Source organism: Anneissia japonica, unplaced genomic scaffold, assembly GCF_011630105.1.
Source record: "Anneissia japonica isolate Jap-2015-1 unplaced genomic scaffold, ASM1163010v1 scaffold2326_len296723_cov167, whole genome shotgun sequence".
Classification (NCBI taxonomy): domain Eukaryota; kingdom Metazoa; phylum Echinodermata; class Crinoidea; order Comatulida; family Comatulidae; genus Anneissia; species Anneissia japonica.
In genome coordinates this window covers 123,718-142,251 of record NW_022697846.1, presented here as the reverse complement: position 1 = coordinate 142,251, position 18,534 = coordinate 123,718, and the positions used below count along the sequence as shown (strand labels likewise).

The 18,534-nt window shown below is 34.1% G+C and overlaps 1 protein-coding gene across 1 annotated transcript in view; it reads left to right on the top strand.

Annotated features, from left to right (window-relative positions):
- The window catches only part of LOC117102349 (nuclear pore complex protein Nup98-Nup96-like), a 56,947-nt gene extending 38,694 nt beyond the window's left edge, over positions 1-18,253 (top strand). Inside the window, exons 18-38 of the mRNA XM_033242611.1 lie at positions 1,923-2,266; positions 2,775-2,788; positions 3,053-3,166; positions 4,324-4,434; positions 5,019-5,232; positions 7,076-7,258; positions 7,391-7,462; positions 7,886-8,017; positions 8,399-8,677; positions 9,565-9,704; positions 9,821-10,067; positions 10,377-10,492; positions 10,663-10,842; positions 11,166-11,302; positions 11,815-11,878; positions 13,175-13,389; positions 13,823-13,978; positions 14,916-15,045; positions 15,663-15,786; positions 16,640-16,941; positions 17,768-18,253. Of these exons, the coding sequence (XP_033098502.1) occupies positions 1,923-2,266; positions 2,775-2,788; positions 3,053-3,166; positions 4,324-4,434; positions 5,019-5,232; positions 7,076-7,258; positions 7,391-7,462; positions 7,886-8,017; positions 8,399-8,677; positions 9,565-9,704; positions 9,821-10,067; positions 10,377-10,492; positions 10,663-10,842; positions 11,166-11,302; positions 11,815-11,878; positions 13,175-13,389; positions 13,823-13,978; positions 14,916-15,045; positions 15,663-15,786; positions 16,640-16,941; positions 17,768-17,908 (3,415 nt within the window). The 3' untranslated portion in view covers positions 17,909-18,253. The remainder of the gene's footprint in view (positions 1-1,922; positions 2,267-2,774; positions 2,789-3,052; positions 3,167-4,323; positions 4,435-5,018; positions 5,233-7,075; positions 7,259-7,390; positions 7,463-7,885; positions 8,018-8,398; positions 8,678-9,564; positions 9,705-9,820; positions 10,068-10,376; positions 10,493-10,662; positions 10,843-11,165; positions 11,303-11,814; positions 11,879-13,174; positions 13,390-13,822; positions 13,979-14,915; positions 15,046-15,662; positions 15,787-16,639; positions 16,942-17,767) is intronic.
- Positions 18,254-18,534: the final 281 nt, after the last annotated feature.

Sequence of the window (18,534 nt, the reverse complement as noted above, 5' to 3'; positions counted from 1 at the left end):
AGGATATTATTTGTGTAACATCTGCTCAGATTAAGCACAGATATTACTCTCCTGAAGGTGATTGAAAGATCTCAATCGAAATATTGAGATATTCTTTTTTTTAACCAAGAACAACAGTTCATTTCAGAACTATCTACGTGGTGTACCGCAAGCATTAATATATAGTACAGTATTGTTATTGTTATTTATTATTTTTGTTATCATCAAGGAAACAAGGATATTTAATTGTCAACAATACAACATAATACATTCAAAATTTGGATCCCGGTGCTTATACAATGTGTTGAATAAAAAACAAATAATTTTTATAAAATAATAATAATAATAATTTATAAAGTTATTATAAGGCATTTTTAGGGGAAATGATTCAAAATAAATCGTTGGGTATTTGGTGCTGGATGCACTTTATCAAGACAATTTTCATGGACATTTTTTCAGGCCTGATTCTCAATATTATTATTGTTCTTCCATTTGGCTCTCTATATTTTATAAACAGAGGCTGCATTTGCATTTAATCATTTCTGTTAAAAACCATTTAAAAAAAAGTTAATTTTATAGAACTTATATTTAATCACCACTACATTAACAGAATTATGCAAAATAGTCTAGCATTACTCTCATTTTCTGTGTCTTCCTCTTTTTTTTTGTTCATTTTTTAAAATAATAATTTACAATGCATTGTGAAAGTATACAACTTTTGAAAATACAGACAATTAGCCAAGAGGAAGAACAAAACTTACATGGATGATGAGTGCACTAAAAAAAGAATTCTAAGAACACCTTGCTGTTAGTTACTATAGCTCTAATAAAACATTTTTCCCATGACATGTAAATACAAACAAAATAGTAGACAGCATCATGTTGCATACGAATTACGTATAGATCATCTTTTCAAGAAATAAATTGCAATAAATCAGTTGATGATAACACAATTATCTATTATAAAAATAGTATCTAAAATTATATATAGAAAAAGTTGACAGTATTAATATTGTCACTTATTCTATCAATAGTTTCTGTAACTATATATAGTAGAGGCCACCATGGTAATACTAAATGTCCGATAAACTTACACTTTACGCAACACCACACATGCGTCATTATTTACAAAGACTGCATTATATTCCTATCGGTTCCTACCATTTTAGAGTTTTCTTTGAAACGCCTACAGTCGTCAGCAATTTTTTGTGTTTGTGTATAGTGTTTACCTTGGATTTGTAAACTCATCAACTTAAAGTGAAAAACAAGTTTTAAAGGACCCAAACTTATAGCAAATAGTTGCTGTCTAGAGAGTTGTTGAATGTTGAAATACGGAAGTAAAATATGTTGGACAAAAACTTATGCAAATATTTTCATCCTAATTGAAAATACACTCCATGTCACTGGCCTTCTTGTATAGTAGATAGGGGTAACAAATTAGATTGACCTAGCTAGCAAGCTTAACTTGGGCCTGTATGTTTGTTTTCATAGTTGAATCAATATCAACAAAAATGTTTTTATCTAGGTATGATGGAACAAAAAATGGGTTTGTTTTGTATCCATGTGATTCTAGTTTCATCCATTTTAGCCCAGCAAATAATTAGTAGTCGTAGGAATATAGCAACACAACATTAGTAGTAGTAGGAAAGCCGACGAGAAAGTGACCCTAAATGTCTGTCCAGACTGTCAAATTATCTTTGTCAGAAAACTGTTGTATGCCCATATATAGTCATGATGTGCCTATATATGGTCATGATGTGATGTTATCATGACCATATTTAGGTATGTCAAGTGTTTTGTCAAATCAAGTTTGATAATCTGGACATCTGGAATTTCAAAAGATATATATTCCTTGTTTATAGTTGTATTTGTTATATTATTATTATTATTATTATTATTATTATTATTATTATTATTATTATTATTATTATTATTTCTTACAGACCCCAAGACACTGAGGACCCCAACTGCACTATACACCATCTTGGTGTACGATCCTCAAGAAACAACAACAACCAAACAGCCGATCAAAGCTCATTGTCAGATCTCGACCAGTCATCGTTACTTGTCTCTCAGGAGGATGAGAATACCCCACCCCCCCATCCAGCCGGTATCGTTCTCAGACGCCCTGGATATTACTGTATCCCTCCCCTAGATCAGCTTGCTGATATTATGGAAGAGACCGGGGCATGTATGGTGGAGGATTTTACAATTGGTAGAGAGGGCTATGGTAGCGTCTTTTTCCCTGGTAAAACCAATGTTCAAGGATTGAATATAGATGAAGTTGGTTAGTTATTAATATTTTTATAACATTTTTTTTTTATTGAATTTACTTAAAAGTAAACACTCAATTTAAAGTCTATTTATTTAGCTTTAGGTTTGATGTCAACTTTAGCTTCATTAGACTTAATTTAATATGATTATATTATGACGAAGAACGCAAGCAAAGACGCAGACCCAACGGATCGTCTATTTAATGAGATCCGTTCAGATTGCCACTGACAATCAGCAGAGGATGTTGCGTTGTCTATCGCTCGGAGGATGCAAATGTGTGTTGGTCGTACGATGCAGTGAGTGTCCGGCTTAAAAACCTGAACCCCTCCCAAATGCACGGATTGATCAATTTTTTTTTTATCGTTTCATCATCATCATCACTTCAACCACTGTCTCTTATACACATCTAGGTCAAGAGACGATTTCTGGATTGCTGATTAGAATAATAAGGTTAAAAAAAAAAATTGTGTTAATTTCGAACTACAGAAAAGTCTTTAATTGAAGGTGATCTTTAATTGGAGGGTCTTCAGAGGAAGTAATATGAGACAACAACCATAAATAGATATATTTACAGTAGGTGATGTTAATGATGTTTGTTGGTGGTAGTAATAAAAGTGAATATGATAGTGATAAAATACAAGTAGTGAAATAATTTATATAAGTGGATGTGTATTCGAAGTATTGTATAGACAACTCAATGATATAATATTGTATTTGTTTATGGTGTTCTTCATTCAACTCAATTTACATGCAGATTCTTAATTTAAGACATTATTTTACTATATTGTTATTTCTATAGGATCCTGAGAGACTTTCGACCATTGGGTATGAGGATAAATTGGAAAGAGCAACGATGAAACTGGGAGCGAAGTTTATGGAATACAGACCAGAGACTGGTTCCTGGGTGTTTCAGGTAAACTATCAATTCATCACTCTTGACTTGTCTTATAACTCAAGACAAGGCTTGCGGTTCTTGACAAATATTGATCATGCGACATCTCTTCAGTAAAAGGACAGGTAGCACTTCTCTGACGCTTCTTTGGCCGACGAGATTCTATGGGGAGTGCAATGCCACAGCTCGCAGGCAACAAATCGTTTTAATGATGACCCCTTCAGACCCCCGAATTCCAGCTGACAGAGTCCTGTCGTCTAGCGTTCACAGGGCCGTAAGTAGTACGACACAATGAGTGCCCGTCTTAAGACTAACAAAATATACTTCATTGACCAGTCAGCGGCATTGACCAGTCAGTGGCAGTGCCAGCAGGGGGAAGCAGGGGCTTAAGTCCCCCAGAAAATATATCCTAGAGCCGCCACTGGTTCAAGTGAACTTCTGCAGGAGACTACAAATCATATAAAATCAATCTCGGTCTTGAAAACATGCCTCATTTTGATCACATGACCTGTTTTCATGATATGACAAATCTAAATAAACGAGAGTTCGTAGTCATATAAGAAATATGTGCAAATTTTATGTAGATATAAATATTTTAAGAACTTTCTTTATGCATAATTTCATTGAGTGCCTGTAATAAATTACCATTCCTTGACTTATTTTAACATATTTATTACATAGATAATTCTAGAATAATATTTAATTGAAAAATAAACAGTGCAAACCACATTGGTAATTATAGGAACACATGACACCATGTAGAATCCAAGAGTAATATTTGGAAGCTTCTGGAATCTTGGTTACTATAGAGGCAATAAACCTATTGGTTAATTATGATGTAAGGTGACCAATGAGGAACTTGGGCAATATCGAATGCTCTTGAATGCTCTGGAGTTGTACAGCTAGGGTGTATAAGCTGACAGTTTTATCTTTCTGGGTACTCTTTTTTTGAAACACATGCTTATGTGAATGTTGTGTTATTTTGATACCGGATTCTTGTTGGAGTTTATACAGAATAAAAGTTTATTTGAGAGTTGCGTTACAACATTGTGACCTGTGTTTGTATTTTATATGTCAAAGAGGGATTCCTAGTCATTTCTTTACCGCTCGAAAATACGTCAAATAGGAATTCATGAATTCCTTACTGAATGTGCTCTTTTTTTACTTTATTTTTCTAGGTTGAACATTTCTCAAAGTATGGGTTGTCAGATAGTGATGAGGATGAGCAGGACCCTACAGTCAAGGATCCAAAAAAGTTGAAGACAACTCAGAAACCACAAACCAAACAGGTAGGTAGACATAGTAGTTATTAGCATCATCAACTCAGTAGTATTCATTACTGTCATCATCATCATCACTTCAACCATCATCATCATCACCTTCATCATCAATATCATAAAAAAAAAGCATAATCGTTTACACTATCTTCTTCACTATCATTGTTGCCTGTATTACCATCAATATCTTTATAATCATCATCATCAATTTCTTAATCATGATGATTATGATCATCATACTCCTCGTCTTCATTTATGATCTTAAACATGTTCATTCTCCACCTCCTCATCATCAATGGCGTCTTCATTATCTTCCTTATCATCATCATCATTAATGTATTTCTTACCATCATTGTTGCCATCATTTTCACTTAAAATTATGTTCATTGTGTTACCACTTTGTACTATATAAATTCATGCATGTTTAAAATTTTAAATCATCATCATCGTCATAGTCATCATTATCATCATTTCAGTTCAAAAAAGTCTCGCGCCAAGTTTGAAGCTACTGCTGGAAAATATAGTCCAAGAATCTTAAAATATTATTGTCATACCATTCAATGTATGTATTCTTCACAACTCTTTCTCCATATAAGTTTGCTAAAAAGAGCGTGCCACCAAAACCGCAGTTAAAACAGCAGCTTCAGACAAAGAAGCCAAGCCAAACCCCTTCCATGAACGGCGAGCCGGCAGTGGAGGAGGAACAGATGCGGATTGATCATGACGACAGTGACGTGAAGTATCCAGAGGATAACACACCCTTTAGGGGCCTAGGAGGCGATGGCCTTACAAATGAACGTCTTTTCAGTGGTGAGTGATCTTATTTTAAGTATGTTGTGGAATGTTGTAAATTATAACTTTTTAAAATTTTTGTACCTAAAACTGCTGTGATATAGTTACTTTTTTACAATTTTATAATTATAATGTTGATTATTATGTTATTATATTTGTATAATATGATTACAATGATTACATAATTAATAATTATATAAAAATTATATGTTGCTTTTGTATTTTGTTGATTATGTTGTGTATTGTCGTAATAAAGTTTACATTTTATAATTTATGTATGTGCATTTTCACAAATAGTTTATCTTAATATCGTTTTTCAATATACAAAAATGTCCAAGAATATAAGACAGGATAAGTGAAAAGTATTTTTATACTGCTAGGTTTACTTAAAGGCTTACCTTAATACCCTAGATACTTTTAAAATACATTGAAATAATTTCTTTAGACTTTAGGCATCCATTGTTTCTTTTCTTCACTTGCTTTGCTCATTATATTTTATATGGTTGTAGTCTATTGTTAAAGGGAAAATAAAGATAGAGCCCGGTATCCTGTTGAACCGTATGCTAATTCCTTTATATTATTACAAACTTACATACCCCGATTTATTTCCCTGTTATTTCCATTATCTCTGTTATTGTGGAGTTCTATCGTAGTAGTTAAGATGTAATCCATATATTTTATCCATGTGATTAAGGATTATCCCAACCAAATTGTATGGGCTGATTGATCAATGAACCTTAGAATTTGACCTAGGATTATATTACAATAAAAATAATGTTTTGTTGGAAGGTTTGCATGGCGAAGTAATAATATATATTAATGCTTGCAGTACACCATGTAGATAGTTCTAGATAGTTCTGAAAAGAACTGTTCTTTGTTTAGAATGTCTTGACGTTCAGGATAAGAGTATGTGCAGAATATTCCAAACAGGGAAATACTTACATGTTTGGGCAAAATAAAGTTGCTGACCCATAAACCTTGGCCTTCTGATGTCACTGCTTGTGCAACATTTGCCTAATAACCTTCTAATTTCAGAATTTCCAGATGAAAGGATGTAAAAACAAGGTTTTGTTTTTACAACTGAGTCCAATTCTACTCCACAGCCTACATGTTCCAATTTAAGAACATTTCTGAATAAGCACTGCACCAAACATGATTTTTTTTTCTTTCACCGAGAGCAGCCCTCAAATAAACATTGTAACATTTAATAGATATATTTTATTTGAATAATGTCAGAGCGCTAAGTTAATTGAGAGTATGTACGTAAAGTGCTTCAATGTTTTGTATTTTGGAATACTATATAATTACCGATCTCTCACAAATTATATAATACTGACATTGCAACAAATGTTACTTTTACTTCAATTTTTCAATTCTTATGCTAATGATTGGTTTGAAACTTTTTAATATCTATTGCATACCATGTAATTCAGCCTTGGCTGGAATTTTGATGTTAAGAGAAACTGATAAAAAAAAGTGCATCTTTCAAGTAAATGCTGATTTAATAACACTGAGTTGAAGCCATAAGAAAAATATGTAAGTGCCACGGTATTTATATATTGAACATTTATGCTAGACACCCCCCTCCCACCTATTGAGTATTAAATCCTGTTGTCTCCACTGGTTGAATGTATAGATTTTAAGAAATTCTTTGAGAGAGTGTTGTAGAGTTTGTTTTTAAATGGGTTGGGCATTCCAGAGGGGACAGCAGAAAATAATTTATTGCCATAAATATTGTCAAATATATTCTGAAAATGATCAACTATGGTAATCAAAAAGTGAGCTTAGTGAACGTCTATTAAATTGTTATGGATCATCCCAACGAATGTATTTTGGTTTATGATTTATCTTTTATTTGCAGTGCCTCCTGCTGAACCAGAGAAGGTTGAGGAGGTCTTGGAACCTGTGACTACATCAGACCTTGCCAACACCTTAGGCATCAGTACTCACCGGATGCAGGTGATGAAGGCATCCTTCTTTGCCATGGATGATGATGATGACGACAGTTCAGGACGTCAAATGGATAACGGCATTAATGGCTATGGTATGCTGTGTTTGTAGTAGTTTTTAGCTCCGATGAAGAGCTCTAGGAGTAGATCTTTTTTGTATGTTCTGGTTAAACATCATTAGACCAGAAGTATATCAGTAAAATAATTAATGATTTGTTTTATTTTAGATGCACCAAAATCTGGTTTATTTCTGCACTCTCCTTTACCTAAAGTGGAAGAGCCCAATAATGATGACAAAGGTTTGTATAATGCATTATATTTAAAATGGCTATCTTGATTTATATATATATACATATATGTCTATATTTCTTCTTAACGTTGTTAAAATTTCCCCTTAGCGGCAGTATTTTTGCCTTAAGGTATTATTTCTAACCCTTTCCATTGTTATCATTTCCCCCATGATAGTATATAGTCGTATATATATAATATATTATATATATATATATATCTAGTTTTAAAATCCAATGCTTTGAACACTTAAGTAATCCTTTGAGATTAATCTTAAAATGTGCTGAAATAATGGTGATGTTTTGATAGAAAGCTTTATTCTACTACAAATTATATTACCTTAGAAAGTAAGAGCCCAAAAATGTTTGAAGTTAATAAGATTGATTTATTTATTATATAAGAAATTAATTAGCATGCTTTGTTTATTACCGCAGGCTTTGGCTATCGATCAAGGTTCGTTAAACCTGTGCAGCCCTCCAGTCCTGCTAAGTTCATCAATGGACAAATGTCACCCTCTTATGACACTATTAAGGAGGAAAGATACAAACGAGATTCATTTATTCCAGGTATATATATATATATATAAACTTTCACTGTTTAAGATAATCATAATTGCTCTTGGAATGATGAAATACACTCACAATAAAAATGGGCATTTTATATGATAATAAATAATAATGATTCTGTATTTATATAGCGCCCCACATTGTCACAACCTCAAGGCGCTTAACAACAACAGAGAAGAAAATAAACCAAAAACAAATGTACAAATGTCCAATCCAACATTTTTGGTTTTAGTTTAGTTTAATTAAGTTTAACAATTAGTTTGATGATTATTAATAAATTCTTAAATAGTTTAGTAATTGTAATGATTTATTCTCGGCCCACACTGCAATATACATTTCATATAAACTTCAAAAACATAATTGTAAGCTTTTTTTCTGTAGGTCTGTTTGCGACTTCCAAGTACCCTGTTCAACCATTGTTACCGCCCCTTCCACAATCCTTACGAATACCGAGCGGCTACCTACCTGACGAGAAAGGCCCTAGGCTTGTCGGAGCAAGACGGCAGCCCATGCTAGTCCCGTTAAAAGACTCGGTTGTCAGTGGCAAGTCAAATTACTGTTCAGATGCATCGCTCATGATGGGCCGGTCATTTAGAGCAAATTTCGGGCCAAATTGGACACTGGTTCATTCTGGCAAGCCATTAGGTCAAAAGGTCAAAGGTGAGCATTAAAGGCGTTTAGTTATCACAACATTACTCTGTTTTTATGAAGCATTTCTGTATTTATGTAAACAAATGCTCCAAAAAATTTTGAGAAGAATTTATTAAAGAAAGACTTTTTTATGTAGAGTGATGATATATATACCTGTAAATATTTTTCATATTGTGAGAAATGGAAATCAAAAACACATTTCTATCAAGAACATTGTTTGAATTTTTTTTTATAGTGAAGGGGTGATTATTTAAGAAGAAATATGTATGTTTTGGTATGCTTGTTCTGGAGAGTAATTTATGGCAATTATATTATGACTTTTTACAAGGGCCGTGTTATTTTATAAATACAGGGTGCACCTTTTAGCAAGAAAAAAAATTGCTACATAAATGAAATTCATTATATTCATGGTTAGTGTAGTTGCTTCAATCATTTTTTTTACAGCTTATTGCTTAAAATTTTTGTTTCATGGAGTTAGGAAATTTTTATTAAATGCATGTATGTTTATTATGGACATTCAATTTGCTGGCAAAGTTTCATTATCTCTGATCACATTAATATTGTTGCCATTTATAATGAATTAAGTACAATTATTGCCACAGGTGTAAAAAACATCAGTGTAGATTGCAATTAAAAAAGAACAAATTATTAACGATGATGCTCTTCCACTAAATTGTAATATATTATTCAAACAGATTCCCAGATGTTTTTTTAGTAAACAATTTACCATATGTTTAACATCTTGCAATTTATGTAAGAGATGAATTATTTAAAGGTTATCTCAAATACTTAGGTAGTATTATGTATTCTACTTGTATATGAAGTTTTAACAAAATCTTCAATATTGGACTTTCTATACCATAAATAATTTTAGAAAATGTTTTTTAATTGGACAGTGCCTAAGGTGGAGCCAGTCGGATTTGGTTATCTATCAGGCTTATCAGAGCAGCAGCAAATGACGTCATCTCCGTTTAGTGTTTCCATCGAAAGAGTTCATGTTGGTGAACATTTGAAACCAAAAGACAATAAGATATTAGTACGTATTGACAAGAATTACTGGATTTTTAAGGACCTTCTAAACTTAAACCTTTGTCATAAACTTGCTTACATAAAAGGAGTAATTCTAATTGAGATATTTTTCCTTCTAAATAGGATTTACATGAACGTTCTCTGATTGTCCAGCTCAAAAATAGTGTCAGGTCAAACAACAGTTCCACCTGTCCAGCATTTGCCCCCGAGCCTGGGGTCACAGCACTTCATGAATATTCAAAGGTTTCTGCTGTAGATTTGCATAAAAATCTATCCAAAGATGTTGGAGAGCTTGAGCATACTAAAAGTATTTGGGATTTGTGTGTCGCCCTCTGGGGCCGCCTACCAGATGTTGATGAAAATGAGGAAGGTAGGTCATGTCATTCTTATTAGTATTCCGTGAAGAAGAGGCTTAAGCTCTGAGTGATTCATTTTCTAAGTCTCCAAAATGTCTTGTTAATTTGAAATAATTAAACCTAACCTATCTGTCCATCTTCTTTGTATGTGTATTCCCAAAAAAGAATAAAATCTTCACAGACTTGAAAACATACATATACATAAACACACTTACATACACATGTACTATAAATGATCAAATAGGCATCTTGAAAAATTGCTGCTCTCACATAATTCCGCCACACCAAACACCTTTTTAAACTTTTACAACTGTATGTTGTAGACATGACCCCTGATGGATATGCAAGACAGAAAGCCAGAAGACGTGCTGTGACCCAGTGGTTTGTATCAGCAGTGAGTAAGCAGGTCAGAAAAGAAGTACAAGACTATAAATATCAGGCAAGTTGAAAATAATCCAGTAGTATTTCAGGATATTATCGAGTGTGATTTTATTTTGTATATTGTCTTTCCGAGTGAGATTTTGAACCCTGACCTCAAGGTTGAGAGTAAAGGCTGAAAGAAAACAAGTTTTTTTAAGAATTTTTTTTTGTTTGTGTTTATATAATCAGGAGAATGGCAATGTACGTGGTGTTTTGGCCTTACTCAGTGGTGGTCTGGTTGCAGAGGCTAGCAAACTGGCCCAAGAGGCTGGGGAACATAGGCTAGCCATGTTGACCTCTCAGGCAGAAGGTTGTGAAAGAACAAAGCAGTTAATCACTGAGCAACTGAAGTACTGGAATCAAGTGAAAGTAAGAATAATAATAACGATGATAATGATATTGATGACGACAGTCATAATGATAGATTTATATAGTGCCTTCAGTTTAAATGGCAAATTAATTTATATCAAAATAATATCAATATAATTAACATAATATTTATAATATATACATTAAAATTATAAGATATGAGTTTAAAACGAATGTAGTATGAACTTTGGCATTTAGCTCATTCCATCATTGCACGCTAGCTAGAGGCTGAAATGACTATCATGGGTTGTCATTGGTGTGTTTTAACACCAAAGAAAAAAGTAAACAAAGAATTAAAGTGATGTTTATTGTATTTTTTTTAGGCTGACTGTTACATCAGCAAGGAGCATTTGTCTGTTTATGCAATGCTAGGCGGGCAGCTTGTGTGGCCCTCATCCGTTGGTGTTATCAACACATGCGAAGAAATGGATTGGAAGAGAGCGTTAGCCATTCATTTGTGGTAAGATAATCAGTGATAAGTGTTGGAACTTGTTTGCATCGGTTTCCTTGTTTACACTTAAAAAGGACCTAGAAAGATGATATTTTTTTCTAGAGGGGATTTTTGATATGTCATTAGTAATAGAATCAACTTTAAAGTTGTTTTTTGGCAATTTTTTATGAAGATAGATATAGGCCATTATGATTTTTCCCCTTGATGAGTGATGTTAGTGAAAGCTACTGTAACCAAAGATATAGTACTTTTGCGCTATCCCCACTAGAAAAAAATATCATCTTTCTAGGTCGCTTTTAAAAAAAACGTCAACACACAACGTCTCATTTCATTTCAAAATTGTGCTTGTGATAATAAATTACAGCCTGGAAACCAAACTTTATCTTGTAAACTAATTAAAGATAGATCTGAATAGATGTAATGAAAAAAAAACTCTTTTTACCTTTAAGTATATTTTATTTTAAATCATTCAAAATGTACTGTACAGTTTGATGAAATGTTGTAATTGTTATATTTTGCAGGTACTATTGTGCTCCAACTGCATCCATTTCTGAAGCACTGGCAGAATATGAAAAGGGGGTCAAGGTAGGGTGATTATTGACCATATATGTCCAGCATGCCCTTTAACCTAAAAATCTTTCAGCTAGCTGGAACTTCAAATACCAAGCATTGGCGTAAATGTCTAATTAGCAATGTGATTGCTTTTTCTCTGCATGCATACATGGAATTGTAAAAAATCAATGAAAATGCTATAAATAACGATAATAATAATGAATTTCATACAAATTTTGTTCAACTTACTTTCAACCAAAGCACAGCAACCCGGAACCTTGCAGGAGTCCAGGCCTTGCAAATATCACACGGCGCGCCCTGCCCGCAAGAGTGACACGCCGGGCAACCAGGGTGCTTATCATTGCGTAGGCTAGCCCTAAGCCCACCACAAATCGAACGGGTAGGCTTCCGCAAGGACATGGCTACGGGAAACACTACAAACACACGTCTATAATAGACAAAAGTGAGAAGGAAACAAGGATATTGTTTATTCACGCAGGGCGTATATAGGCTAGCTAGGGCGCGTCCATTATTTTTCTTTTCTCGAGGGGTAAGTTCCAAAGGAAACTTAGGCATTTATTGATTTATCCAGGTAAGTATCTCACTCAGCATCACTACTGATTTATTTAATACAATACAGAATATTACAGCACAATATGAATACAGCAATAGGCTTAATCTCTATTTTTAAAATTATGTTTTTATAGTCAATTAAATATTTTAGTTTCTGCAAAATTGTAAAATTTTTAACAAATTTTGATATTTTTACGATTTATTTTGTGGGTTTTATATTTTGCTCGTCGATTTTCTAGGGTTTTATATGCTTTATACTACACAGAGTATGTGTTTCTTAGTGCAGTTTTTATTGAAGTATTTAAGTTTTGTGGTGTGGTGTATATACTCATTGTAACCTTATTGTAAAGTTTCCCACACGAATAAAATAGAAGAGTGGTACTTGGTAAAGACAACTTGGTTTCTTGCTTCAAACAAGTTATCCATTCATTGAAGTCTTATGAAGATAAGCCTATCCAAGTGAACATAAAAAGGTCGGGGACCAAGACATACCATCGACTTTAGATTGACAAAGGTTCAAATATGTTAAATAGACACAATATATACACAAGCCTAGTTCTAGAGTCCAGTTTAAATATGTAAACAATAATAATAATTTTGTCATTATTGCATCACGTTTTTGTAAGTAATTTTTGGCACTAATCGTCAGAGGTCAAGGTGCCGGCAGCCTACGTGTATCATATATTTGACAAAAAATATATCCGATTTTCTGGTTGAACTTTCAATTTTCAAAGAATCTATCTTTTTTGTTTTCAGGGAAATACCGATCTGGGTCACTACTGTAATCCGCCGCGCCCATCATACATCGAGGATAAACATTCGTATGTGGTTGATAACACTGAGGATTGCGAAGACTTGGTGACGGATACCTGCTATCATTTACTGAAGATCTATAGCATCAAATCGCATCGTATGGACAGTACGCTAGCGCCTACATCTTACACATGCTATCCGATGGACTACAGACTAAGGTGAGACCTAATTTCAGTAAATAGTGTTGCTGAATTTTTTTCAAATCAACGCACATGGGAAACCCCAGAATTGGGTCGCATTGACCAAGGAGTTTTGTTGTCGGTAAATAGGTGCTGAATTCTATTACTGTTTGTTAATAAATGTCATTTAAGTTGGTATGTATTTGAATCATTCAATATATAACTAAATCACTGTGTTAACTTTTCTTTTTTTTTTTTTCTTTTCACTCTACTCGGGCCATGAAAACATACAACTTGAGCAAGGTTGTTTGTTACTGCTTTGTTAACTTTACAAAATACATTACATGTACATACGAACTAATTTGGGGATTCTCCATGCATGTTGATTTGCCGTCAATTTGAATTATTTGTTATTTTTTTACATTTTCAGATGACAGTAACTTCTTAAAATTATTAATGTTTTTTTTTTTAGTTGGCATTTATCGCAAGTCTTGGAAGCTCTACACTACTCACATATATCGCAGCAGGATATGTGTACGTTGCACACGAGCTACGCCGCTCAACTTGAAGCGCTTGGACTGTGGCATTGGGCTGTGTTCGTACTACTACACATTCCAAGCGATCGGAGGTGAGTAGAGTTGCAACTTAGATGACTTGTATTATTTTCAAACCCTAAAATTTTTTCCACACTATAAAAATTTGCTTGATGTGCCCATGTGTGGGTAAGATTTGATAATGTGGACAGACCTTAAACTCTGTCCGCACTATTTATGTGACGATTTTGTGTGATGTGCTCATATATGGGCTTGATGATGTCATATTACACCCAAATATGGGCATATCACATTTTTTTGTGACATAAAATTTGATAGTGTGGACAAAGGTTAAACAAGGCCTTTGAAGCTACACTAGGTAATAGGTTCCATGGCCAGACTTATGCTATGTTCTCACACGGCAGCTAACGGTTATCATGATCGGGATCTTGCTAACCGTTAGCTGCCGTGCGTCCATACGAGAAGATCCCGATCCGGGTACCAAGAATATGATGATCGAATCACTGGCCAATAAGAAACTGGAAATTGTAAACGCGTACGTGTGATTGGTTGATGATAGAAACGAGCTCAACGTGCTAACCGATAGCGCTTGCTAACCGTTAGCGGTATCCGGATACCGCTAACGGTTAGCAACTGATCTGGATACTAGGGCTCTTGTGAGAACCAGGCTATATTGTACCACAATGCGGTTGATAAATGATTGATAAGAGAGATGGAAACATTCTGAGAAAGGTCCGTAAGCCTTGTCCAGACTGTAACATTTTATTTGAAAAAACATATGACATGCCTAAATATGGTCATGATGACATCACATCATGACCATATACAGGCACATCATGACCATATATAGGCACATCATGACCATATATAGGCACATCATGACCATATATAGGCACATCATGACTATATATGGGCATACAACAGTTTTTTTGTTAATGAAAATTTGATAGTGTGGACAGAGCTAAAGGCTTTTATAAAAACATGTCATCTATCTCACTTGTTTATTTTCAGGCGCGAGCTATCTGTCAAGAAGTTGTTATGTCGTCAGTGTACCTTAAAAAGAAGCGAAGAAACGAGCAGGAAAGAACGTTTCCTTCTGGAGGAGTTGCAGGTACCAGCAAGATGGTTACATGAAGCTAAGGTACTTTACAATCAGTTGTTTTTAATGCGATTTTTTTTTTATAATCATATTTTATTCATCATTTTATTCGCTTCTATTTTACTGGACCTTTCTATTTGTTGGTCTTTGAATTGTTTTTTATTGAATATGTAAATATCTGAATTTTAACAATGTAATCTGTTGTTTGTACAGGGGTTGCAGACACATTCGTGTTATGGTGCATTGTTGCTGATGCAACTCCTGGACCATTTGACGTCAAATAAATAAATGAAATGAAATATATAGCATCTTCTTCCTTGTGCTTCATTTTTCCTTGGACGTTTGCTGCAGAATTAGTCATGCACAATTTGCAATTGTGATGGAGTTTTCATTATGCACAATACCGCATTCAGCTTTTAGCTCAACAAAAACAACCTGGATATTCTTCCTATGCGGGGTAACTTTATAAATGCGAATTATACAAACAGATCAACTGACAATATACATGGTGAACCGAAAAGTCTATTTTAAAAAGGGCTTTTTAAACAAAAAATGTGATAGTGTATATATTTTTATTGGTTTTCTTTACAAAGAAGTGCATAGTTTTAATAATGAGTTGCTGTTGCGTGAAAATGTACATTTATTACTTTAATTTGTAGGCTCTGCGGGCGAAGTACGAAGGGCGCCACCATGACCATGCGTACCATCTTCTGAAGGCTGGCTGCTGGAACGAGTGTCATAAGATAGTCATGTGTCAACTCGCTGCCGATGCGTTTATCGATGGTAACAACCTTTTTCAAGTACTGTAATAATCGAAAAAGGTTTTGTAGTGAATTTGTAGCATAGATCTGAAGTTTATAACCTTCATTTTCAAGAGTTGAGGCTTCAATAATTAAACAAATTTCAGGTTCTTATGTTTTAGAAAATAGTAGTAGAAGCGTTTACCATTTTTGACTTAAGCTGTTTTTTCCTTTTGAATTTCGTCTTAGCAGCCCTTCCCTTATTATTGACAATGGCATTGAGATTAGTGTGCTATGGTATTGTTAGAGTGGAATTGAATGGTTTTGGTGGTTAAGATGCTTGATTTTCATTCCCATGGTCCTGGGCTCAATTTGTGTGATTTTTTCTCGCTACTTAAAAACAACTTCACATCATTAGCCTGAATATGAGTCTTAGGTTATAAATCATAAGTAGAACTTAATTGTGGAATAAATGGGAGTTTTTACAGAACAGGTTACCAAGTATACAGTGGTGTACCTATGGGGAGGGGTGCACTCTTTCCCCCCCCCTAAAATACTTCCCCCAGTCACCCCCAAAGGATCATGCTCAAGTCATTTATTTATCATTTTATTTTGTGAGCTAGTTCCCCCTCACCTAATCATCAATCCTACCTCCACTTCACCACTTTGTGCCCCCGTCAGCCTCCCGCAATTTTAGGGTTCCTAGACACGCAACTGCAAGTATAAAGAAGCTAAATTTAATTTTCAATTAATAATTTGTATTACTTTTGAAGTACTTAATATTATTAATTTTGTTTTTATTATTAGTAATATTGGTGTTGTAATTATTCATTTTATGAATATTTTTATGATTATTATCAATAAACTAAAATATAAATCCATTTTCTATTTTACAGAAAACTTTACCTACTTAAAGGAGTTTCTGTGTGAACTTTCTCCTGACGATAGGTCCAGTTCCATTCAGGATTGGAGCACTAACGGACTAGTTTTTCTTGATTTTATCCTAATACTCGAAAAACTACATGAGCTCCAACATGGCGGCGGTAGTGCGTTTGATCTAGAGAAGCTGCATCCTCAACTTGCCTCACTGTGTAGTCGAGTCGTCAGCCTGCAGTGCAGGTCGGCGAAGGATCGTCTGTGCCGGTCTGAGATGTCTAAAAAATTGGCCAACATGATGAAAGTGGTGCTACGTCTACAGGTATATTTCCAATGTACATATGTCTTTGGTAACTATGCCTTATGGCATAAAGATAAGAACAGCTTGGCTCATTCATCTAATATGATAGTAGCCACTAAATCATGTAGTTCTTTGCATAACTTTAGTACCCTGTTTAAGACCATCTGCTGTTCTCCTTGTTTCAACTGGAGAGCTAAATTGCAAGTTCCAATAGCCTCCCCATTTTATGGATTCTTGTTCAAGCTGTTCGTCTAATGTTCAATGTTGCCCTTGCGTATGTTCAAGAGTGCAGTACACTCTTTGAAAAAGAGTAAAGGATTGTCTTTTAGTATGCTGCCCAATTTTCTACCAGAAGGACTCCACTTCAAGAAAGCTCTTTCAACCAACCCTTAAAAGAGGCTTTTTTTCAACTTTGGATTCCAGGAGGTGTCTAGACACTTGGTTGAATCAGTAAAATAATAATTGTTTTAATGAGCTTTTTAATTTCTTGATTAAATTCTTGTGGAGTTTTTCAGTTTTTTCCATTATTTACCAACACTCAAGATATTTAATACCAAAAAATATATTCATCTTCCTCAAACATCTGATTTTTTCATTTAGGTTTTCTAATGAATAATCGATTTGTATTGCTTTGTATTCATTGATGAAAATGAAATGATTGATGATTGACTTTAGATATGGATAATTTATAACTGTCCATTTGCACATATATATCATGAATAATTCATTAGTTAATAATAAATAATTCATGTGTATCATTGAATATTTATTAGTGTAAATGCTGAATCATTTTTCCAATATTTGTTACATGGATTAATGCGATTGATTATCAATATTTAATTTGCAGAATGAATCAACTGATGATAGCGACAGAATCCCTTCTCGATTACTGGCCCATCATGTTGGCAAGTTGCCAATGCCCGAGGATTATGGGTTAGAGGAGCAGAGATTGCTGGCAAGAAGCTACATGCTCGAACTCACTGCATGAATTATGATTAGAACGATTTTGAATTGGCAGTCACACATGTGATGGTCCCATCTGTTCATGTGATAGTCACACATGAGCATGTGATAGTCATGTATATACAGGATGAGATTGTCATACAGTATATGTATTATGTGATAGTATTAGATGTTTACATGATAATCACACATGTGTTCATGTGTAGTCACATGATGATGTGATTGTAACATAATGTTAATGTGACAGTTAAGTATGTGGTAATCACATGTAATAATCTCACATGTGTTCATGTGTAGCAGGCATAAGTACAATTGAACAGTGAGCAAGCATGTCTATGTATAATTGAGGCTGCATCCTAGCCAATCACTGGGATGAAGTGTTCAGGATTTTTACATTCTCATCTAGCATTAGGATGAATTTGCTGACCCTGTTCACTGAAAAATATGAGAGTACCACCTCAATAGGAAGATGCAAGCTGTCAAAAAATAGCAAACGTTAGCTTGTGTATAGAGGGCATAGGACCTTCGTGATATTAAAAGTGTTTTTTTACACTAAAAAACCAGGCAAAATAAAAATGATTTACAGTGAATGGATGTAAGAGATACAATTAATTAAAATTGTTGATATATTTATATAACAGGTTTATGGAA